The sequence below is a fragment of the Staurois parvus genome, unplaced genomic scaffold (assembly GCF_062004578.1).
Source record: "Staurois parvus isolate SC_StPar_1 unplaced genomic scaffold, SC_StPar_1.0 ptg000046l, whole genome shotgun sequence".
NCBI classification, from domain to species: Eukaryota; Metazoa; Chordata; class Amphibia; order Anura; family Ranidae; genus Staurois; species Staurois parvus.
Genome location: NW_028317842.1, coordinates 784,097 through 808,941, shown reverse-complemented (window position 1 = coordinate 808,941; position 24,845 = coordinate 784,097). Strand labels below are relative to the sequence as shown.

The 24,845-nt window shown below is 44.2% G+C and overlaps 1 protein-coding gene across 1 annotated transcript in view; it reads right to left on the bottom strand.

Moving 5' to 3' along the window:
• Positions 1-20,925, bottom strand: part of LOC149470422 (vomeronasal type-2 receptor 26-like) — a 47,359-nt gene extending 26,434 nt beyond the window's left edge. Inside the window, exon 1 of the mRNA XM_089664313.1 lies at positions 20,185-20,925. Coding sequence (XP_089520439.1) covers positions 20,185-20,925 — 741 coding nt within the window. The remainder of the gene's footprint in view (positions 1-20,184) is intronic.
• Between the last annotated feature and the right edge of the window lie 3,920 nt (positions 20,926-24,845).

Genomic DNA, 24,845 nt, shown 5'->3' with positions numbered 1-24,845 from the left:
GCTGGGAGCATGCAGGGTGCGCGCTCTCAGCACATGTGTTCTTTTTTAATAGAACGCTAATGTTAATGTGTGGCCGCTCGGCAGCTAGGCCCAGACGTCGGGAGGCCGCACATTTGCATTCGGACGGCGTGAAGAGGTTAAGACAGCAGAGGCGTCCCAAGGAGCTTGATGTGTTAGAGCCAAAGATTACCCAAACAACCGTGGGCCACCCTGTCGGGTAAGAGTATTTTCCCAAATTAAGTTTTTCTGTGTTTTTGGAAGACCCAGAAACTCATAACAATGAGACTATATTATAGCAGTCTGCCATTGATGAAATACTGGTGGGTTAAACACAGACTTACAATATGGAAAATGTAGTAATGGAATTTGTTTAAAGATACGGTGTGGCAAACAGACAAAGTATCTGGCAAGATTGTGAAAAGGTTCAAAGCTAGATGGGTATGATAGGATTATAGTAGAAATGGTGCAAAGCAACATTCATAGAGAGCACCAGGCTATGGTGGCAGCTGACGACAAGGCTACCTCCAGCTGGGAAGAGGCCCCTTTAAGAAACACAACCTCTATAGCTTCAACCTCCCCATATCCTTAAGGATTTAGGTGTGGATTCTAGGTTCCCTTTATAATAACAAACATGTTATTTACTTGTGCTATTTACCTTGAGGGGTCCTGGTCGGTTGGACGAACAGGTACTGTGGAGTACTACTAATTGGTATGGCAGGCTGCACTAGACAAAAATGGTCATTGTTGAAAGAGTTTGATACAGTGTTTGTTGGTAATATTGAAAATTGTTTCAATGTTCACTGCTGGGTTGCTGCCTGGTAATTTGGTGTATTAAAGGTGGACTGCTAGGCAAGTTGAAGATGTCCCTCCACATAACAGTGTGATGGAACGTACGGTACTATGCAAAATGTAACAACCACTTATTACTAATAATAGAACTGCAGACATTATAGTACTGTATGTGAATTTGATGCAATATCTTATTCGGCCACAAGATGCCACTAGCAACAGTTCCAGATCCAGCTCTATGATTGGTTTGGCACAGGAAGTCTAGGAGGGAGGACACAGGAAAAAGAGGGAGAGACATTTTGGAGAGGGTAGGTGAAGGTCAGTGCGGAAGGGCTGGCGAAAAGAGGAACCCGTTGTCATTGTTGGACACAAGAGACAGCGCTGCAGGATCTTAGAGGACTGAGAGGAGGCTGAACAGTTGAACTGAGTGAAAGATCATATAGGACGTGAGTACTGCTGTCTGCAACTCCCTCCATGAGGTCGGTGGTACTCTGCTGAGTCGCCATTTTAGAGACACACTGACACAGAGAGAGATACCCAGTGGAATTTTCCGCCAAGTCGCTGTATTGATTTTACCAGCACCAGAGACTAGTAAAGTGTGTGTCGTCTCCCTCGGTTGTCTGCAAAGTCTGAATACATATATCGGAGACCGTGAAATTACAGAGAAATCCCTAAATGAGAGATATGTGCTGAAGTGAGAACAAGCCATTTACCCAGGATTGCTACTATATTTTCCAAAAACAGAATGTGGCTGATTTCTTCACAAAATCCTACAAAAATGTCTAACAGTTCACCTATGTTAAAAAGAGCTCCAACGGGCCCCATCTAGAGACTGCAGAACTTTTGTTCTGGTCAGATATCAGGAAACAAGGGGAATGTTTGGCACTCATTATAGTTAAGTGCTGGTAACTATTTTATGCAGTAACGTTTATACTTGTTAATATATGTGTTTGGTATAGGACATCTTATGGACATAAGTTAATATACATGATTATCCAATACGGTTACTAAGATTCACTACGCTTAGAGTCATAGGTGATATTTGCACCCTGTTTCTAGATGGAATAAATCCCCCAGGGAAATTTTATCTCTTAAAGCCAGTGTGTGTTTCATTGGATTCTGCTGTGTCGTCAGTCCAGGTAAGAGCTGTGAAACCCACATCATATACCAATATATTGCTAACACCCACGGGTGTGCTACAAAAAGCTATAGGAAGTTGTGAAAAAATGTTAAACTCACTGGCCTGTAATTGCCGGTTTCTACCATGCTGCCCTTCTTGTGGATAGGTACAACATTAGCTGTCTGCCAGTCATGGGGAACTTCTCCTTTTTAGAAGAGATTTATTAAAAAGATCATTTAATAGTCCAGCAACTAGACCTCAACGTTCTCTTAGAACTCTGGGATGATCCATCAGGGCCCATTGCTTTATTAATCTTTAACCAAACCAGTTCCTCTGCTACCTCGTCTCAGGAAATCCTAAAAATGTTCCATCATTACTAGAACCAATATGATTTCCCAACGTACTATTGCTAGTATAATATATTTATGAGAAGACTGAACAAAAGTAGTCGTTTAAGTGATTTTCTACATCCAGATCTCCCTTAACATAAGTGTTGTGCCCAGTTTTGATTTTTGTGATCCCATCAAATTTTTTTCTATCACTAATGTATCTAAAAATGGTTTCATCTCCTTTCTTAATAGATTTAGCAATTTCTTCCTCTTTCTGTGCTTTGACAGCGCTGATAATGTGTTTGGCCTCCTTTTATCTGTTCTTACTCTTCTCTGTCAGCTACGCCTCCTGTTTCCTGGAATCTCCGACATGCTGAGTTTTTTTTCTTCTTTATCCTACTTATCTTTTTTTTTTTTTAAAAGAGACTTTATTAGGTTTTATCTTATACACACATGAACCAACGATAAAAGTTATACAGTATACGTAGCGTAGCAACATGTCAAAGCAGGTAACAAAATCTAAAAATACCAATTGTTCTCATAACGAATATGCAAAAGCCCCAAGAGAGACAAAGAGAAAAACAAAGATGTGTAGAAATAAAAGATTTACTTATGGAAAGGGAGACATCGCACGAAGTGTCGAAATGTAAGGGCTTAGGAGTAATGTATCCAGGTTGTTAAGAAGATACGAGTCAAAACATGCAAAGGTATAATTCTAGAGAGACAAGCAGATATATTCCATGTTAGCCAATAGTCAAATGACCAGGAGGAGGGTCAACGTGCATATGGATAGGAAGTGGGAACAAAAACAGAAAACATAGAATAAAGAATAGAGATTAGACCGTAGGGAAATAAGGAGAAAGAAAATTGAGAAAACAAGTCTAGAAAGAAATAGACCATCATGAAAGACAAAGATAAAGAAAGAAAGAAAGAAAGAAAGAAAGAAAGAAAGAAAGAAAGAAAGAAAGAAAAGAGGGAGAGGGAGAGGTAGAAGACTTAGGAATGTATTACCTAGGTTCAGAGGCCAGATGACCGGAAGAACATGTCAGTAGCAAGAAACAGCTCGACAGTGTGTGGAGGTGTAGATGGGCTAGTATGGGGACAGTTCCCGAAGAGTCATCAAAGAAGCGAAGTTGTGAAAGAAAGAGAGTAGAAGAAAAGTGAAAACTGAATCCAAAGTGGAAGGAGGGTAGATTGTCAAAGGTCCAAGAAGGCCCAGAAAGTATAATTCAAACAGTCAGATTACCCCTAATACGAGCAATACATAATGCATCAGGAATATCCCAGAGGCTACATTAGGACCAGGCTAGAAATCCATGTGAGGGGTGCTGAGACTCCGAGGAAGGGAGTATTCTTGAAACATATTGTCCCCACTTGCGGTTGAACTTTTCCTCTCCTGGAGTAGATGGGGAGTTATGAATGCTGAGCCGCTCCAAACGGAGTAGAGAGTGTAAGTCCAATTTGACATCCGAAATGGTTGGCGGGCAGTTGGAGGCCCATTTTTTTAAAATTGACCTTCTCGCTGCCATCAGGCAGGTGGAGAGCCACGGTTTGGCAGTTCTGAGCAGAGCAATGTGCTGATGTGAAGCAACAGTTACGGGAACATCCAGGTTTCCAAAAAGAAGGAGCAGTGGGTCTCTAGGTAGCGGGAGAGCAGTAACGAAGAGTATAAAGTTCAAGAGTTGGGACCAGAAATTAGAGATCGAGGGACAACTCCAAAACCTGTGGTGGAGGGATGGCTTATATGAGCCACAAAGCGGACACGCAGAGATCGTTGGGTCCGATCTTGAGTACAAACAAGGCATATAGGCATGATGCATAATTTTAAATTGCTGCTCCCGCCAAAATTCGTTCGTGTTGAACGCACAGGTAGTGTTAAAGCCTGCAAGTATTTGTTCCGCAGTGAAAACATTGTCGAAGTCCCGCAACCATGTTTTGATGGAGGTAGAGGAGTCCAACGGTGTAGCATATTGCAAGGACAATTGATTATATATGTTAGATATGTTATACTTCTGGTTCCTCACAAGAACCTCTATCATAGTCGTGCAAAAACGGGTGGACTTATCCTGAGCTATGGATTTCACAAAATTCCTCACTTGTAAAATATACAAAAAATGATGGGAAGGTAGTTCAAACGAGCCAAGAATTTGTTGAAACGAAAGGGGAGAACCTGATGCACCATCATACAATTGGTTCACAAGTCTAAGACCCTGGTTATACCACAAATCGTAGGCTGCATGTTGTTGAGAGACAGAGAAGGAAGGATTGTGATGTATGGGAAGAAAGCGAGATATCCAGGGAGAAACTCCTAGTCTACGTCTGACCTCCCTCCAAGTGAAGAGTGTATCCCGTATGAGTGGATTATGTTTAAGATGAACCGGTATTGAGTTGGAGTTAGAATGTAATAGGGCCGACAGGTCGAACGGACTCACCATGGCTGATTCAAGTAGGTAATTGGAGAACATGGACGCTTGGGATAACCAATCTATACACACCCGTAAAATACAAGATAAATTATAGAGCCGGATGTTGGGGAGGCCCAGGCCGCCCTCACATCTAGGGAGAAACAGCTTGTGTATAGCTATACGCGGGCGACGCCCTCTCCATAGGAAACTGGAAATCCCCTTGTTTAACTTGACTATATCCGTGCGTTTGAGCAGAAGAGGGATAGTTTGGAGAGGGTATAAAAGCTTCGGAAAGCTTGTCATCTTGAAGAGATGGGCTCTACCCATGAGGGATAATGGCAGGTCTTTCCACACTTCCAATTCCGCTAAAATTTTTTGAATAACTGGCGAAAAGTTAAGAGAATAAAGGGACGAAGCCAATTTCCCAATTTTGATACCCAGATAGGTAATGTAACGTGTATTGATTTTAAAGAGGGAGTCGCAGGCCCAATCTGGAAGTCGGGCGTGGTATAGGGGAAGGACCTCACTTTTTGCAAAATTAATACGAAGACCCGAGCAACACCGAAAGTCTGCAAAAACTTTCTGAATATATGGCAGATCTAGTGACGGGTTGGATGTGAATATTATTATGTCGTCCGCAAATAAAGCTAGGCGAAGGTCTTGTTGAGCAACTTGAACGCCATGAAGTTGTGACTGAAAAAGCAGGAAGCGGGCTAAGGGTTCCAATGCTAAATTGAAAAGCAAGGGAGATAGTGGACAGCCTTGCCTTGTTCCTTTATGTAGTAGAAAAGAGTTAGATATTTTTCCCGCGGCTACTATCTGAGCCGTTGGGGCAGAATACATAGCCTGAATTAACTGTATAAACGAACCGGAAAAGCCGAATTTAGAGAGTACTAGTTGAAGCCATTGAAAACTAACGTTATCAAAGGCTTTTTCAGCATCGAGAGAAATAATCGCTAAATCCTGAAGGGGGTTATTTTTAGCCTGATGCAGAACTGTAAGCACTTTGCGGATATTAGACGTGGCCCATCGACCCTTTATAAAACCTGCTTGAGAAGGGTGAATGATAGAGGGTAAAATAATGGCCAAACGGTTAGCTATGATCTTAGAAAGGATCTTTGCATCTAGGTTAAGGAGGGAAATGGGACGATACGATCCAGGATCAGAAGGGTCTTTACCTTTTTTTGCTATTAGTTTAATGTGGGCTTGCGAAGCCGATGGGAGATATACCCCGCTCTCCTGGATGGACTGATAAACTAGCTGGAGAGTAGGAGACAGAGTTTTGTCCATTAGTTTAAAAAATTCAGAGGTGTACCCATCTGGACCTGGAGCTTTACCATTAGCTAGAGATCTAATAGCTAGACAAATATCCGCCTGAGAAATAGGGGCATTTAGAGATTGCAGTGCTATTGGATCTATTTGGGGCAAATTTACACTTTCCAGAAAGGACTGTGCTCGTGCCTGGTCAATAGGATCCGGCCCGTACAAGTCTGCATAAAAGTTTTCCAAAATAGATATAATCTCTTCCTGAGATTGTTTAAGTGCCCCCTGGGAGTCTTTAAGAGAGGTGAATTGCGTAGGGGTGAAAGGCTTCCTACACATGCGCGCCAGCAGTTTGCCTGGTTTATTACCAAACCTGTGATATTGTAAGTCAAGGTGTGAGTGATGTAATGCTTCCTGAGCAGCCGCCCAGGTATCAAATTGGGTTTTAGCGTCCGCCCAAGCTTTTCTGTTGTCCTGCGTATTAGAGTCCGCCATTTTTCTTTGAGTCAGTCTAAGAAGGTTACTAGCTTCAGTGAAATTACGTGAAATTCTTTTTTTATAAGCGGACGTAAAAGCGATGATTTTGCCGCGTAACACAGCCTTCCCTGCATCCCAAAACAAATTTGGATTAGAGACATGGACAGCATTCGTAATTTGAAAGTCTGCCCAGGTGTCCTGTAATAGTTTGGAGAGCTCCTGATTATTCGCCAGAAACGAGGGGAAACGCCATATCCTAGGATGTGGCGTAGGGTCTAGAAAGTTTATAGTAATAGAGATTGGAGAGTGATCTGATATGGCTATGTCATGTATGGTAGATGATACAACATGTTGCAGTAGAACGGAATTACAAAAGGTATAATCTATTCTAGATAAAGAATGATGAACAGGGGAATAGAAAGTGTAATCTTTGCCGTCCGGATGGGTTAAGCGCCATATATCGGTAAATTGCATTGCTTCAGCGAAGCTACATAGCAAAGTAGGTGTGAGACGGGGAAACTGAGGGGAGCGAGGGCCACGGTCTACATTCTGCGATTTATCCTCCTGCTCTTGCATAACAGAATTAAAGTCCCCTCCCACGACGAGCGGCTTGTGAACATATGCCGCCAGCCGTGAAGAGAGGGCCTGGAAAACCTGCCTCGTCGGGGAATTGGGTGCGTAAAAACTAGTAAGAACCAATTCTTGGGATCCGAGTTTGATATGAGCTGCTATGAAACGGCCTTCAGTATCAGCATCCATAGCGACTAATTCCGGATTAAGCCGTTTGTGAATAAGAATAAGTACCCCTGCTTTATTATTTAGGGAGGAGGAGCCGAACACATGACCCACCCATAGTTTACGCATGCGGATAAAGTCAGATTGGGTAAGGTGAGTTTCTTGGAGCAAAGCTATATCCGCACGCAAGCGCCGTAGATGTCGGAGAACCGCCATGCGTTTGTGAGGGGACCTAAGACCCTTGACATTCCAAGAGAAAATACGTGTCATCTTAACTGATGTGCTTGATATGATAGAAGGAGAATCATTTTACCCATTAGAAATGTACGCATAATGAACACTGCTTCGCTAGACAATTGGGGGTGATTAGAAACCGGTCTCAGAGGACGGAGGAGTTCTCCCAAGAAATAAAGTTGGAGAAGAAAAGAAAAGCGAGAGAGAAAGGCGAGAACAAGATCAAGGGCCCTAATAGAGCCCAACAAAAAGTCAAAACATACAATATACCAATACAGTATACAGGACTTCACGTCATTCCGCATGCTGTTTCCACCAATACCAGCGTGACCGGGAGTATATGGGAGAAGAGCCTGCCCCAGGGGCCAGTGTATAATTGTTGGGATGGGAGAGGGCCTCCCTCAAATTTATTCCCATCAACGGCTCCAGCATCTCCCCCCCCCCAGCACCGCTGAAATAGGGAACCAGGCACATGCAGGAGTAGGAAAGTATAAATTCAAGCAGATATATGATTTACACAATAATGTTGAAGCAGGTGAGCGTGAGAGAACGCCGCACCATCAGATAATATATATATATATAACATTACAAGTTGAACAACCAATAAAACTCAGACTTTGGAAAGTATGTGCATTGCAATAGAAAGCAATAGAAACCAAGCAAAAAATGAAAAACAGTCACATCCGTACCAATCGGGCCAGGAGAGAAGCTTAAAGCTAATATGTAGAGACCAATGGCCTCTTATACCTTCAAGGCGGGCGAGATTTGGAAGACGCTGGGTTTGTGCGTTGACGCTTAGGTGGGTCTTTGCGAGGACTACGTTGATCTCTAGGGCCAGAATTCCTGCCCGCAATACGGGTCGACGGATCCCCGTCATTTAGATGATCTTGGAGGTATTGGTGGGCTTCTTCAGGGTGGACGAAAGATTTGGATTCCCCGGATGGTGCATTGAAACGTAACGTAGCCGGATACGCTAATGTGAATTTTATTCCTTTCTGGTGAAGAGTGGCGCAGACTTGCTGAAACGCTTTCCGTTTACGTGATACTTCCTGTGAATAGTCCGCAAATATTAATAATTTGTGACCCTCAATTTGTAGAGAATGGGAATTACGAAAAGAGGTGAGGATCGCCATGCGATCAGCATAGTTGAGATAGCGGACAATCACCGAACGTGGTACCCGGCGTTCGTTAGATGGGGGCCCCAGGCGATGAGCTCTCTCCACCTGACAGGAGGAGGATAGACCCAAAGCTGCAGGGATTCGTGCTGAGCAGAGATCGGGAAGAGAACCTGTATTAAAAGATTCTGGGAGACCCACGATGCGTAAGTTATTTCTACGTGAACGATTTTCCAGATCGTCGATTTTATCCAATATATTTTGCTGTATACGATTGGATTGTGACGTAACTGCTTGTATGGAATGGACTTCATCTTCTAAGTCAGATAAGCGCTGCTCAGCCACAGTTAACCGTTTAGAATGTTCGCCCAAATCTATTCGCAGCTGTTCAATGCCCTGGCTTACAGCCTTATCCACAGCCTGTGTGATATTTGGGAGCAAAATTGAAGAAACTGCCTGGGCTATTTTTATATATTGCTCAGAAGAGCTATCAGTGCCTGATGTGAGTGGAGAGGCAGTGAGGATGGTGGGGAGAGGTGCAGACATACCTGCTCCCACGTTGTGATCTCCCTCTGTGCCTGTGTCCATGCTGTGACAGGCAGCTTCGGCGGCCATCTTGGCTGCAGGAGGGGGAGAGCCGCACCCCTCCGCCCCAGCAGCCGACTCGTGGCCGGACTGCATCGGGAGAAGGTACCGCTCCATGCTGGGGCCGCCGCGGGATGTGAGGAGGCACCCCAAAGCCAAGATGCGGGGGTCCCCGAGGCAGATGGCAGATGTTATACGGGCGGGTTCCCGGGAGCCGCGGGTCCCGTTAGTCACAGCATCCGGCGCCGGAACCGGAAGTCCCTACTTATCTTTTAGTGAACCATATTGTTTTTTTTTTCTTCTGTTTATTCTTACAAACTTGCCTGATATATAATCTAGTTGCCTCCAGGATGGTAGAATTTAAAAGTGCCCACTGATTACTTACTCCTGTTTTACTCCAACCTTTTAATTTATTTTTTTTTAGAAATTCATCCATTTCAACAAGATTTGTCTTTTTGAAATCGAAAACTTTTGTAGATGATTTTTCAGTTCATATTTTATCAAACCAAAGATTTTGATCACTAGAACCCCAATTTTCTCCCACTTCACCATTAGACAGTTGATCCCCATTGGACAGTACCGGGTCTAGAATAGGATCACCTCACGTTGGACTTTTTACTAACTGTTTTAGAGAAAGACCATTCAGTGCTCCTATTAAATCCCTGCACTTGCCTGTAATAGCAGACTGAGAATTCCAGTTAATGTCAGGTATGTTGAAGTCACCCATACATAGTCAAGACCTCCCTCTTCATTGCCATTTGAGCCATCTCATAAATCAAAACATCAGTGACCCCCCCCCCCCCATGTGGGTCTGTAGGGACTGGATCCTTTTCTTTAAAGGCCTCATTGCTTTTTCTGAAATCAGCAGAATGATGGACTTTACCAAAAAGCTGTCATTTTATTTTGTCTGTCCACAGCACATTCTTCCAAAGCATTTTGGCTTGCTTGGGTAAGTTTTGGCAAACTCCAATCTGGATTTTTTTATGTTTCTGTGTCAGCAGTGGGGTCCTCCGGGGTCTCCTACCATAGTGTCCCTTTTCATTCAGATGGCGATGTATACTGTGAGCTGACACAGTTGTACCCGGTGCCTGAAGGTCAGCATGAATTTGCCTGGAAGTTGATGGAGGTTCTTTATCCACCATTCCAACAATCCTTTGTTGCAATACTTGATCAGTTTTTCTCTCTCGTCCATTTCCAGGGAGATTAGCTACAGTGCCTTGGGCTGTAAACCTTTATGACAATGTTGTGCACAGTGGACACAGGACCATTAGGATCGCTGCAGATGGACTAGTAGCCTGGAAATTGTCTATGCTTTTCAACAATATTTGTTCTCGAATCCTCAGACAATTCTTTGCTGCTCTTTCTCTTCTCCATGCTCCATGTGGCACACAGAGACACCCAACAGAAAGGTGGAGGCCATTTGCCACCATTCTCACTGGTTGCCAGTCTGATTTCTATATTGTCAGCACCTGGTCATTGATACAGGTGAATTTAATTACAAAATACAGGAGTGTCACAGACTTGGAATGCAATTTATGGCTTATAATTTTGAGAAGATGCCAATAATTTTGTCCAGTCCATTTTTGGGGTTTTGTGTGAAATGTGTCAGATTCTGCTTTTTGTTTCTCCACTTTTTTTGTGTCATACCAATACAAAAAAAATAAATAAATATGAGAATGCCAAAACATTTGTCATTGCAGCAATTTTATAGGCAAATTGGTGCGCTACCCGACAGAAATGCAGAGATGCCAATATTTTTGGCCATGACTGTAATTGACGTCTTTCATTTGTTTGTTTTCTAAATATTTCTCTGTCTATTTTAATGTATTGTAAGTTATTTTTTGAACATGGAAAAACACATTAAAAAAACATGCAATAGAATTAATATTGACACCACTGGCGACAAAGGGAGCTAATTAACAGGGACCACCTGCTAATTAAATGTCAATGCCTGCTAATAATGTGAGAACATGTGATTCTAATATTTGTGTGCCCCCTCCTCTTCCTACCCTCCTTCCCTGTTTAATACCCCCTCAACACTCCATATGCTTTGCCAAGGTTCAACACGAAATCAAGAATACCTCTAATATTGATATTTTATAAACCTTTATCAACCCCAACCGATTGGTGGGGTAAATATTTCATACCATGATGTATTACCATGCTTGGCAATGAACCGAATATTCTATGTTATGTTCTCAAAAATTTCAGTAAAAATATTGAAATATAATATTTGTGTACCTTTGACTACAACAATATTGCATTTGCTATAGTGCCAGTTGCAGTGTGCATAACTTCACATTGAATGGGTGATCCTCAGTGAACTCTGCAGCACGTCACACCCTTAATTAGTAACCTGGAGGTGCAGTAATTATTATTATACAGTATTTATATAGCACCAATGGGTATGCTCAGCACTGTACAGTAGCAAGAGGGACAGAACATGATACAAGACAGTAACAATACAATACACGAGGGTTCGAGGGCCCTGCTTTTTCGAGCTTACAATCTAGGAGGGAGGGGAAGGTGGTACAGGAGGAAATGGCTGTGGGGGATGGAGTGGCGGGAGGAGTGGAGGAGGTTAGTTGTTAGGTGAGGTCGGGTGTTAGGTGAGGTTGAGGTAGGCTTCCCTGAAGAGGAGGGTTTTCAGGGTGCGCCTGAAGGTGAAGAGGGTAGGCGACAGTCTGATGGATTGGGGTAGGGAGTTCCAGAGGACGGGGAAGTCCTGGAGAAGTCCTGCAATCGGGTGTGGGAGGAGGAGACCAGGGAGCTAGAGAGTAGGAGGTCCTGTGAGGAGTGGAGGGCACGGGTAGGGTAGTATTTGGGTATCAGGTCAGTTATGTAGTTTGGGACGGCGTTGTGAATGGCTTTGTAGGTCAGAGTTAGCAGCTTGAATTTGATGTGTTGGTCAATCGGGAGCCAATGAAGGGAGTGCCAGTGGGGGAGGCAGATGTGGAGCGCTTGGTGAGGTGGATGAGTCTAGCCGCTGAGTTTAGGATCGACTGGAGTGGGGATAGTGTTCGTTTGGGTAGGCCGGTGAGAAGGGAATTACAATAGTCCAGGTGTGAGATGATGAGGGAGTGTACGAGTTGTTTGGTGGTGTCTGGGGTGAGGAATGTACGTATCTTGGAGAGGTGAAGCCTGCAAGATCTAGATAGCAGTTGGATGTGGGGTAGGAAGGAAAGGTGGGAGTCCAGGGTGTGGGGTGGGAGAGATGGTGGCGTTGTTAGTAGTGATGGAGAGGATGGGGGGGTGCATGGTGGGGGGAAGACCAGGAGCTCGGTTTTGGATAGGTTAAGTTTGAGTAAATGGAGCGACATCCAGTCTGATATGTCGTTTAGGAAGTGGGCGAAGCAGGCAGAGATTGAGGGGGTGAGGTGGGGGGTGGGGAGGTAAATTTGGGAGTTGTCGGCATAGAGGTGGTAATTGAAGCTGTGAGAGTGAATAAGTTTGCCAAGGGAGGAGGTGTAGATGGAGAAGAGGAGGGGCCCGAGGACAGAGCCTTGGGGGACCCCGACAGAGAGGGGGAGGGAGGGGGAGGTGGCAGTGTTGTAAGTGACGCGTTGGGAAAGGTAGGAGGAGAACCAGGAGAGAGCAGCGTCCTTGATGCCAAGGGAGCGCAGTTTGGCAAGGAGGAGAGGGTGGTCAACAGTGTCGAAGTCCGCGGAGAGAGGTCGAGGAGCAGGAGGATAGAATAGTGGCCATTGGCTTTGGCGGTTAGCAGGTCATTGGTGACTTTAAGAATGGCTGTTGAACTGTCGTATTAATTAATGACCGTCTGCATGTACTGTATACTGGAGGTGGGATCTCACTGGAGAAGCCCAGTAGGAATACTGTGATGGAGAGGGCATGTCCATGGACACCATTTTGTGGACAAACAAAGCTATGTTTTCACTGTAGAGCGCGGGGTGATGAGCAGAGGTATCATGGTGTCACACATTTCTGCATTTATGTATCTATAGCACCTGTATTCCCAAATACCAGATTGTACCGGCTCAAAGAACACATAGGGCTGAACAATGGTGGCATCACTTTCTCACTAAAACTTTGAGACAACCAAAGACACCCTCTTGTTCACACCTGAGGACCTCCCTTCTCTGACATGTTTCACTCTTACGGGCTTTGTCCTAGAGACAGGGGCACATAATCTAGATGCACAAAATATTTAAAGGTAAAGTTGATTACTTTTTTTTTTTTTCTTAGGAGCCTGTAACGCATTGTACCCATGATCAGTAGATTTCGGATGCAATGTCAAACTTCTGCAGACTGTCATTATAGCTCTCTGTCCATAACTCCCATAGGCAGGCAGTTACTGAAGTCCAGGAAGATCAATGAACTACGAGAGTGCTCACCAGCGCCCTTGCAGTTCATTGAGATCTACGAGCCATCTGCCACAATGGAAGATGGTAGTTGTAGTTCATTAATTCACAGGACTAACTAAAATGTAAATGAATGATGCAGCTGTGTGGGTGTCACAATAGGGGTCAGATCAGGGTGCTGGCAAGTGTTTTGGTAACATGTTACTCCCTGAATGCGGATGCAGAATATAATGTTACTAAAGGTCAACTTATCCTTTAAGCACTTGATGTCCAGAGTTTGTGGTAGTGCGCTCTTGTAGATTGCCAACTCAGGGTTCCCCAGGGCATGGAATCTAAGCAGCAGCCTGCTTCTTTACCAGAGCCCCTGATGGTGGGGATGGACTTGCAGCAAGCTGGAACCAGGTCATGGCCCCCCAGGTATGTCCAGCTGAGGATGCGGAGACCACTTGCCTGTGCAGACTACAACCAGCAGGAGATAAAAGGAAATCCAGGAGACAAGCCGAGGTCAGGATGGGTAGCAAACAAGCACAGATGGTGAACAAAGCCGGGTCAGTACACAGGTAGTCAGGCACAAGATGCACAACAATGACCAGGTGCCCAGAGAACTGTGAAGTTGCTCAGGCAAAGTGGCCTGAGCTGAGCATGTCTTATATAGGCAACCAAACAAGGGGGCGGGCCAGGAAATGATGGAAGGGAAGGAAATAAAATCCAGAAAACAGCAGGCGATGCCCATAGGTGAGCACAGCCAAACCACACATGTGAAAGGGATCAGGGCAGGAAAAGCACTGCAGCAAAGAATACACAGCAAGAAACTGCAGGCTAACTTGTGACACTTTCACTCCGGAAGGTTTCACCCTCATGGCCAGATCATTTGTTGCTATTCAGCACTGGCAATTGTGCGGTCATGCAACATTGTAAATAAATGTAAATTATATAATTTTTTTCACACAAATGGAGCTTTCGGTGGTATTTATCAACAATGGGTCTTTTATTATTTTTATTATGTAAATGATAAAAGCCTAAAGCTTTTGAAAAAAGACAATATTTTTCTACTGTTATAAAACAGAATACATAAAAAAAATATTTAAAAAATCGAATTTCTTCATAAATTTAGACCAAAGTGTATTCTGCTACATGTCTTTGATAGAAAAAAAAATCCTGGTAAGTGTATATTAACCGTTTCAATACCGTGCAATTTTACACCTTCCTGCCCAGGCCATTTTTCAGGTTTCAGCGCTCTCACACTTTGAATGACAATTGCGCAGTCATACAACATTGTACCCAAACTAAAATTTTATCATTTTCTTCACACAACTAGAGCTTTCTTTTGGTGGTATTTAATCACCGCTGGGGTTTTTATTTTTTGCTAAATTAACAAAAAAAGACCAAAAATTTTGAAAAAAAAACACATTTTTCTTTGTTTCTGTTATAAAAGTTTACAAATAAATAATTGTTCTTCATAAATTTAGGCCGAGATGTATTCTGCTACATGTCTTTGGTGAAAATAACCCAAATTAGGATGTATTATTTAGTTTGTAGGAAAGTTATAGAGTTCACAAACTATGGTATAGATCTGAATATTGATCAATCCTGAAGTACTGACAGCCAATCTAATTTCTTGAGGTCCAAGAATGTCAGAATAGTACAGATATCCCCAAATGACCCCTTTTTGCTGAGTAGACAGTCGGACGTACTTCATAAGAGGCATGGCGAGTTTTTTGAAGTTGTATTTTTTTGTCATAATTTTTCCGAAAATGAAAAAATGAAAAATATTATTTTCACTATTTTTTTTTTTACATACTGTCACCAGTGCAGTACAGCGTCATCATATAACTGGCATGGCGGTGAACAGGGACACTGACTGGTGACAGTATGAAAAAAAAAAAAATTATATTTTTTTTTAATTTTTTTTTATTTTTTTATTATATTTAATTTTTTATTACATTTTTTTTTATTTTTTTTAAGATTTTTTTTCATATTTTACTATGACCAAAATAGTACAATGTTACCATAGTAACATTGTACTACTTTGGGGAAGTGATCAGTATTTTTTTTTTTTTTTTTTTTTACACAATTTGCTTATAGCAAAGAATTACTTTGCTATAAGCAAGCATTTAGCTGAATGAAATCGATTCATTCAGCTTTTTTTTTTTTTTTTTTTTTTTTGTGCTTAGCTGTGATTTGGTCACAGCTAATCACATGACATGTGCATGTGATTAGCTGTGACCATTCACAGCTAGGCACTAGTATACAATGGATGGCATCATGAATGAAGCCATCCATTGTATACAACTGTCATGTGACCTGCTGTGATTGGTCGCGGCAGGTCACATGGTACCGGCAACGGGAGCCGGTACTCGGATCTGTCATCGGCCGTGTCCGAGGTGCACGGGCGGTGACAGATCCCGCTGCTGCGCCGCTCTGCAATAGCGCAAACGGCGCATGTGCGGGAGCACGCCAAATGGCGTGGACCCGGAAAGCTGCAGCGCTTTTCAAGCCGCCAAACGGCTATTGGCCGGGCGGCTAATGGTTAAAAGGTTTGTGCGAAAGTTAAAGCATCTAAAACCTATGATATATAAATACAGGCATATGTATTTATTTAATGGTGGTGATCAGCGACTTATAATGGGGCTGTGATAGGGTGGCAGGCAATCTGACACTAACTGACTCTGGGTAACAGACTCACTGACATCTCCAGTGGCAGTAATACAATAATCAGTGCAAATATGTATATAGGGCAGCACAGTGGCTAAATGTTTAGCACTTCCGCCTGGCAGTACTAGGGGTCATTGGTTTGAATCCCAGCCACGGCACCACCTGCCTGGAGTTTGCATGTTCTCCCTGTGCCTGCGTGGATTTCCTCCAGGTACTCCAGTTTCCTCCCACACTCCAAAGACATGCTGGTAGGTTAATTGGATCCTGTCTAAATTGGCCATAATATGTGTATGTATGAATGTGAGTTAGGGACCTTAGATTGTACGCCCCTTGAGGGTTAGGGACTGATGTGAATGTACAATATATATGTAAAGTGCTGCGTTAATAGATGGCGGTATATAAGTACCTGAAATAAATAAATATTATTATTATACAGTATTTATATAGCACCAATGGGTATGCTCAGCGCTGTACAGTAGCAAGGGGGTGGGGTAGGCTTCCCTGAAGAGATGGGTTTTCAGAATGCGCCTAAAGGAGAGGAGAGTAGGTGATAATCTGATGGGTTGGGGCACGGAGTTCCAGAGGATGGGTGACACCCTGGAGAAGTCCTGGAGGTGGGCATGGGAGGAGGAGACCAGGGAACTAGAGAGGAGGCCTTGTGAGGAGTGGAGTGTGCGTGCTGGGCGGTACTTGGATATTAGGTCAGTGATGTAGTTCGGGGCAGTATGGTGGACAGCTTTGTACGTCAGTGTTAGGATTTTGAATTTGATCCGTTGCGCAATCGGAAGTCAGTGGAGGGATTGGCAGAGGGGGGTGGAGGACACTGAGTGGAGGCCAGTGGAGGGATTGGCAGAGGGGGGTGGCGGAGACAGAGCAGTTGGAAAGGTGAATGAGTCTGGCAGCCGTATTCAGGATGGACTGAAGCGGGGATAGCCAGCGGCGAGGCAGGCCAGTGAGGAGGGAGTTGCAGTAGTTGAGTCGTGATATGATGAGGGAGTGGATGAGCTGTTTAGTGGTTTCTGGGGTTAGGAACGTGTGGATTTTGGCGATGTTGCGGAGGTGGAGTCTGCACAAGTTTGTTAAAGATTGGACTTGGGGCTGGAAGGATAGGATGGAGTCCAGAATGACACCAAGTACTCTGGCCTGCGGGGCGGGATTGATGGTAGCGTTGTTGGATGTGACGGAGAAGTCAATGGGGGGTGGGGTCCGGGCTGGGGGGAAGACAAGAAACTCGGTTTTGGAGAGGTTCAATTTAAGGAAGTGGAGCGACATCCAGTCTGATATGTCGCTCAGTAGGTGTGTGATTCGGGCTGAGACCGAGGGGGTGAGGTGGGGGGTTGAGAGATAGATTTGTGTGTCATCGGCATAGAGGTGGTAGTTGAAGCCGTGAGAGTGTATGAGTTGGCCAAGGGAGGAGGTATAGATGGAGAAGAGAAGGGGCCCGAGGACAGAGCCTTGAGGGACCCCAACAGAGAGGGGGAGTGAGGGGGAAGTGGTAGTATTATAGGTAATGCTGAAGGAGCGTTGTGACAGGTAGGATGAGAGCCAGGAGAGAGCAGAATCTCTGAGGCCGAGGGAGTGTAGTTTTTTGAGGAGGAGGGGGTGGTCGACTGTGTCGAAGGCCGCAGAGAGGTCAAGGAGTAGGAGCACTGAATAGTGGCCATTAGCTTTGGCAGTTAGCAGGTCGTTGGAGAGTTTGAGTAAGGCAGTTTCGGTGGAGTGTAGGGGACGGAAGCCGGACTGTAGGGGATCGAGGAGGTTGTTGTCGTTGAGGTGAGAGCATAGGCGGGGAGTTTAGATGTAAATGGGAGCAGGGAAATGGGTCTGAGGTTGTTCGGGTCATTGGGGTCCAGGGAGGGCTTTTTAAGTATGGGGGTGATGTGTGCATGTTTAAGAGGGGAGGGGAAAGTGCCGGAGGAGAGGGAGAGATTGAAGATGTGGGTGAGGGAACGTAGGATGGAGGGGGAGGGAGGTCGTAGGAGTTGTGAGGGGATAGGGTCGAGGGGGCAGGTGGTGAGGCGGGCATCAGAGAGGATCTTGGAGACTTCCTCGATGGTAGTAAGGTCAAAGGTGCGGAGTGTTGGGGGGGCTTCAATATGAGGAATGTAGGGTGGGGTGGAAGAGGAGGTCAGAGCAGTGGTGGGGCCGTGGGAGAGGGGTGATGAGGGGGTAGCTGAGTGAGGGTGAAGGGGGTTGGAGAGAGTATGAGCAGCGATGAAGTCCCTGCGGGTTATGTCGAGGGGGAGGGGGGATGAGGGGGTAGCTGTGTGAGAGGGGACGGGTTGAGAGGACGTGTGAGTTGCGTCAATGTCCTTGCGAATTGTGTCAATCTTGTTTTTGAAGTGATTGGCAATCTCAAGGGCAGTGAGTGAGGTGCTGGGTGGAGGTGGGGGTGGAGAGAGTAGAGAGTTGAAGGCAGAGAAGAGTCGGCGAGGATTGGAGGAGAGGGCCTTGATGAGGGTCAGGAAGTAGGCTTGTTTGGCTGCATGGAGGGAGGAGCTGTAGGAGTGAAAGGCAGATTTGTAGCGGGTGAAGGCTTGTTGGGATTTGGTTTTGCGCCATAGTCGCTCCAGGGCACGACTGTGTCGTTTGAGGGTTTTGGTGTGATCAGTCTGCCAGGGCTGGAGCAGTCGGGGTCTGATGTTGCGTGTGGTTAAAGGCGCTAGTGAGTCAAGGGCTGTTGAGAGCGCATTGTTGTAGGCGGTCATAGCCAAGTCGGGGCAGGACAGGGGGAGGATGCTGTCATGGAGTTGATCAGCTGCAGAGTGGAGGGGGCAGGGTTAAGTTTGCGGAGGTTACGGCTGGTAGAAGTGTGACATTTGGAGGGGTAGGTGTTGGAGGACGAGGAGATAGAGAAGGTAATCAGGTTGTGGTCAGAGAGAGTGTTAGAGAGGGGTGTTAGAGAGGGGTGTTAGTGAGGTTGTGGGGAGCGCAGCGGTTGGAGAAGACGAGATCAAGGATATTGCCGTCGGAGTGGGTGGTGGATTGTATGCACTGTGCAAATGTAAAGGAGGATGTTAAGTGGAGGAGATGGGATGTGTCCGGGTTGTCGAGGTTGACAGGGATGTTGAAATCCCCAAGGATGATGGTGGGTAGCTCAGAGGAGAGGAAGAAGGGTAGCCAGGAGGAGAAGTCATCCAGGAAGCGGGGTATGGATCCAGGAGGCCGGTATATCACAGCAATCTTCAGGGGGGTTGGGGAGAATAGTCGGACGCAGTGGGCCTCGAAGGAGGAGAAGGATAGGGAGGGGGGGTTGGGAGGACTCGGAAGGTGCTCTGCAGTGACAGAAGCAGACCAACCCCACCACCTTTACGACCGTTGGGCCTGGGTGAGTGGGTCCAGGTGAGATCTCCGAGAAATAAATAAATATGTAACACCCTGCCGTTCTTCAGAGGATGTTAAAAGAGACGCAAGGTGGCAATGTCCTGCAACTCAGTGGCACGCGCTCTGGTGAAAAGCTTTATGAATTTTTTAGGCTGAACCGTAGGATTTTGCTGGGAGACAGCATATTAATAGACTACATTTCCCAGAGGAGCTGGCGTGTGGGCAGAGGCATGCATATATATATATATATATATATATATATATATATATATATATATATGACAGGAAGTGAGCTGGGAGAGTTGGAAGGCAGGTGTGAGGAGAAGCTTGTGCAGAACGCCAGAGGACAAGACTGGGCCGTAGAGTGAGAGAGTGGAGATAAAGGGAGGAATAGCTGACTACTGACCAGGGGCGGACTGACAACTCATGGGGCCCCCTGTGTCCTTGCCCAAACTCAAAAAAGCCTATGAAAAAGGTACCAGGGGCATCTCATGGGGCCCCCTACTGACCCCGGGCCAAATGGTCAGTCCGCCCCTGCTACTGACATCTCCTGGAGGACTACCTTTTCGGCCAGTGACGTGGAAAGCTGCTGTCAGGCATGAACTCTGCAGGACTGCTAGGGAACCCCATCTACATTCAAACAATTTAAATTTGGACTATTAGAATGTGTCTCTTACTATGGTGTACACAAAGCAATTAGCAAAAAAAAAAAAACAAATCAATACAATACAAAAATTGGTGATTTCAGTTTTCCTAATCATCCAGACCAAAAGAGGGATCTTATATCATATACAATAGGATTATAGTAATATAAACCTTTATTACCCAACTTACTATGTGCTGGAATCTATTTGGTTCAGATTTGTTTATCTTCATGTACATTTCATGTAGAGCTCTGGCCAGAACATGTACAGCCCTGTAGGCATAGGAAGGTATAGGTGTATAACCGGCAAAAAGTTCTGACCAATCTGTTAAATCTGGACAATATTTTAAAGAAAACCTATAGGTGTGTTTTAAAATGTCATTTTTGTATTGGTTAGGGGAAAGGCAGCGATACCATAAAATCCACATATCTTCCAGTATTGGGTCATATAGACAGCTAGAGACGTTGCCGTGACTATAATTATCATAGTTTAGGTCCAGTATTGGTGGCCATAAAAATATGAAGCTGCAGTTGATTGGTGTTCGGTTGCCGTCATACAGATTACTTATTTTACTCCATGATGGTGGAAAAATAAAGGTGATATTTCCTATAACAGAGGGTATATGGAAAGTAAGATGATAAAAGAGGTTTGTGCAAGGTCCACACACTATGACAACTTTAGCTGTTGATTCACTAATGATCTTTATTTTCCGAATATCACTTTCAATACCTTCAGTGATTTGAATGATATAATCTGTGCAGATCCCATGTTGGCTCATCATCTTACTCAGTTCTTGGGATTCTTCATCACCACTGCCATCCCATGCTGTTAATATTCCAACCCAATTCCACCCAAAATGCTGCAACAATTTAAAAAGAGCTGTATACCGGGCCCGGTCGTCTGGTGTCATACGGAAGAAAGTTGGGTACATTTTTCCATTAATACGGGGAGTGTCAACGACTCGATAACTGATCTGGATAAGATATTTGGAAAGATTTCAACGGGATGTTATTATACAACGAAAATATGAGAAATATAATATATAAATGGCACACAAGATCTCATCTTTATTTTTTTGTTTTCTAATAAAACGAAGTACATACCTTCTCCAGCCTCACATCCAGCCCTTAATTCCCCTACAACAGCTACTCACTCTAGGGCTGCTGTAAAACAATAGGACTACGCTGATATATACTATATTTAACTTGGTTACATAGAACATACAACTTTTCCAATCCATGCATCTACCGGCCCAATGCAATGTCCATATATTCCCCTTAATTGCACTATATGGTCCTGCAGCTGTCTAATATACGGCACAAGGAATGCATGCAGGCCATAAAACAAAAGCAAAAGAGATGAAGTTAATGGATCTGGTGCAATAAAAGAGTTTATTAGCAATAAAATGATAAACTCAGTATGCAATCAGATGTGATCAGGTAGAGGGGTGCTTTCTACAAGGCCTCTATGTCTAGGAGCTGATGACAGATCTGAGTATCGTCCCCCGTTGCCAGTAACATGTGACCTGCTGTGACCAATCACAGCAGGTCACATGACAGTTGTATACAATGGATGGCTTCATTCATGCCATCCATTGTATACTAGTGTCTTGCTGTGAATGGTCACAGCTAATCACATACACATGTCATGTGATTAGCTGTGGCCAAATCACAGCTAAGCACACAAAAAAAGCCCTGAATGAATCGATGTCATTCAGGTAAATGCTTGCTTATAGCAAAGTAATTCTTTGCTATAAGCAAATTGTGTGTAAAAAAAAAAATACTGATCACTTCCCCAAAGAAGTACAATGTTACTATGGTAACATTGCACTACTTTGGTCATAGTGAAATATGAAAAAAAAAACTTTAAAAAAAGAAAAAATTAATAAAAAATAATAAAAAAAATATATTTTTTTTTTCATACTATCACCAGTCAGTGTCCCTGATCACCGCCATGCCAGTTATATGATGACGCTGTACTGCACTGGTGACAGTATGTAAAAACAAAATAGTGAATATAATTTTTTTAATTTTTCCATTTTCCAAAAAATTATGACAAAAAATACAACTTCAAAAAACTCGCCATGCCTCTTATGAAGTACGTCGGACTGTCTACTCTGCAAATAGGGGTCATTTGGGGGATATCTGTACTGTCCTGACATTTGGGGGATATCTGTACTGTCCTGACATTTGGGGGATATCTGTACTGTTCTGACATTTGGGGGATATCTGTACCGTCCTGACATTTGGGGGGATATCTGTACCGTCCTGACATTTGGGGAGATATCTCTACTGTCCTGACATTTGGGGGATATCTGTCCTGTCCTGACATTTGGGGGATATCTGTCCTGTCCTGACATTTGGGGGATATCTGTCCTGTCCTGACATTTGGGGGATATCTGTCCTGTCCTGACATTTGGGGAGATATCTGTCCTGTCCTGACATTTGGGGGGATATCTGTACCGTTCTGACATTTGGGTGGATATCTGTACCATCCTGACATTTGGGGGATATCTGTACTATTCTGACATTCTTGGACCTCAAGAAATTAGATTGGCTGTCAGTACTTCAGGATTGATCAATATTCAGATCTATACCATAGATTGTGAACTCTATAACTTTCCTACAAACTAAATAATACATCCTAATTTGGGTTATTTTCACCAAAGACATGTAGCAGAATACATCTCGGCCTAAATTTATGAAGAACAATTATTTATTTGCAAAGTTTTATAACAGAAACAAAGAAAAACGTGTATTGTTTTTTTTAATTTTTGGTCTTTTTTTGTTAATTTAGCAAAAAATAAAAACCCCAGCGGTGATTAAATACCACCAAAAGAAAGCTCTAGTTGTGTGAAGAAAATGATAAAATTTTAGTTTGGGTACAATGTTGGCAACCAATCATCCTCTGTCTTCAGGTTGTTCAGATAAGCTTTGAAAATGACAAATAGAGGCTGATTGGTTCCCATGCATAGCTGCTCCAGATTCTGATTTCTCCATTATTAGTAAATTCCCCTCCCTGTGCAGTCTGGTATAATGTTGTTTAATGTACACGCCCTATAGGTAAGCCATTTGAGCCCCCAGAATTTTTGCTAAAAACCCCCGTTCTCTGTCCTGCCTTATTGCCACAACCCATTGGTTGCTCACCCCCAGTATCACAGGAATGAGTGGTGTTCCTCATTCAAATCCAGCACATGAGCGGTGTTCTCTCTCCCAGTCATCAGCAAAGTTCTAGAAAAAAGGTCTGTGCACATGTACATGCCAACCTCACCCCTGGGTGACATCAGTGGCCCATCCTGGGCTTTAATGAAACAGGCACACGTGTGCTTCATGGGTGCATTTGCATTTATGTATGTGTGCAGGGGACAAGGTTGCTTTAAAATTTCTTTAACTGTTTAATTATTGGATCAGTGGGGTGACATTAAAGTTACATCCCGAGTTGTATGTAAGCATAGGAAGTAGTTCCATGGTGTGGTCGGTTGATTCCATGGTAAAAGGAGGCAAGGCCACAAATTCTGCATTGTGATCCCTAGCTAAAGCAAGAGTCTATCTGAGATGGGACCCAGAATAAGGGAAAGTGAGAGATGGAAAGCCAAATATGGGGAGAGTGACCAAACCCAAGGTATGTACACCACTGCTGTCATGGAAATTTTGTATTGTTGGTCGAACTTTAAATGTGTCATGTATTCGTGTTATTCATATGTCTCTCGTGTGGCTTAATTAAAGCTCTGAAGGCTGCAATTGGGCCATGCGCATGTACAATGTATGTATTACAGTACTCAGCTTGGTAATGGATGAGATGGCAGATCTGCGCTTATAGACCGGCGTGTATACCACCACGGCATTCCATGCGAATGCTGCTGTCAGTAGACCGTGGGCCTGTATCCACATATCAGCAGCATGGTACCACGTGGGCTTCATAACGCAATGCGCAAGCGGTGTGAACTCCACGTGTAGGCTTATGCATATCTTACAACCCATTACCAACTTGAAACTGTATCTTGGATGGATGTGTTTTAATAAAGATCGTATCGGGCCCATCCAGGTACAGACTGATATTTTTAGGAGATGCTTGTGCAGAGAATTTTACATACCAATAGAAGCTAGTAGGACAGGAAATATGACCTCAGATGGCTCATAGGGGGGAAGGGGAGGAAGTCTGCTGACCTCAGAAGGTTCATGGGGGAGGACCAGTGATAGATAATAGCAAAGGCTATGCTCCAATTGGAATGTACATCTTCTGTATAGGCAATCCCCATTGTATTGTTCGGTGGGAGGGATTGACTTTATTCATGTGGGGGGCATGTGTGTATTTTTAATAAAAACAGAGAGCTGAGCCTAAAGCCGGCCCTTATGTGGATTGCAACCAGCCTTAGAGTGTCGTGTGATCATTCTAGGGTAACGGAGCTCCAATCACCCACAAATTCAACAGAACCAAAGTATTTGGATGGGCAGGAATCGTGTAGTTTGGCTGCAGTCGTGGTAAGCGAGATTCGCACAGCTTTATGGGGGATTTCTGCGCATCCAACTGCGAGTACTCACGGTAAGGAGAAATTCGTTAAAGCGAATTTCCAAGACAGTTTGGCGAGCCTGGTGGATACTAACGCGTATTCTTGCGTAGCTAACCTAGAACGAGGGGGGAATGGCCATCATGAACTAGCAAAAAGTATGCCGGCACATTTCAGGTCTCTCTGCCATTAAGAGGATCGCTTTTTGCGTGTTCGTGTGGCTGATTTCGCTCTCTGTTAGCTAACAAGAAATACCGCTTGGTAAGGACCTCATTTTTTGTCCTAAACTCTTGATTTGTGGGTGAAAAGACGAGGGTTTGTCTCTGCTGAGAGCAGCAGGGGGG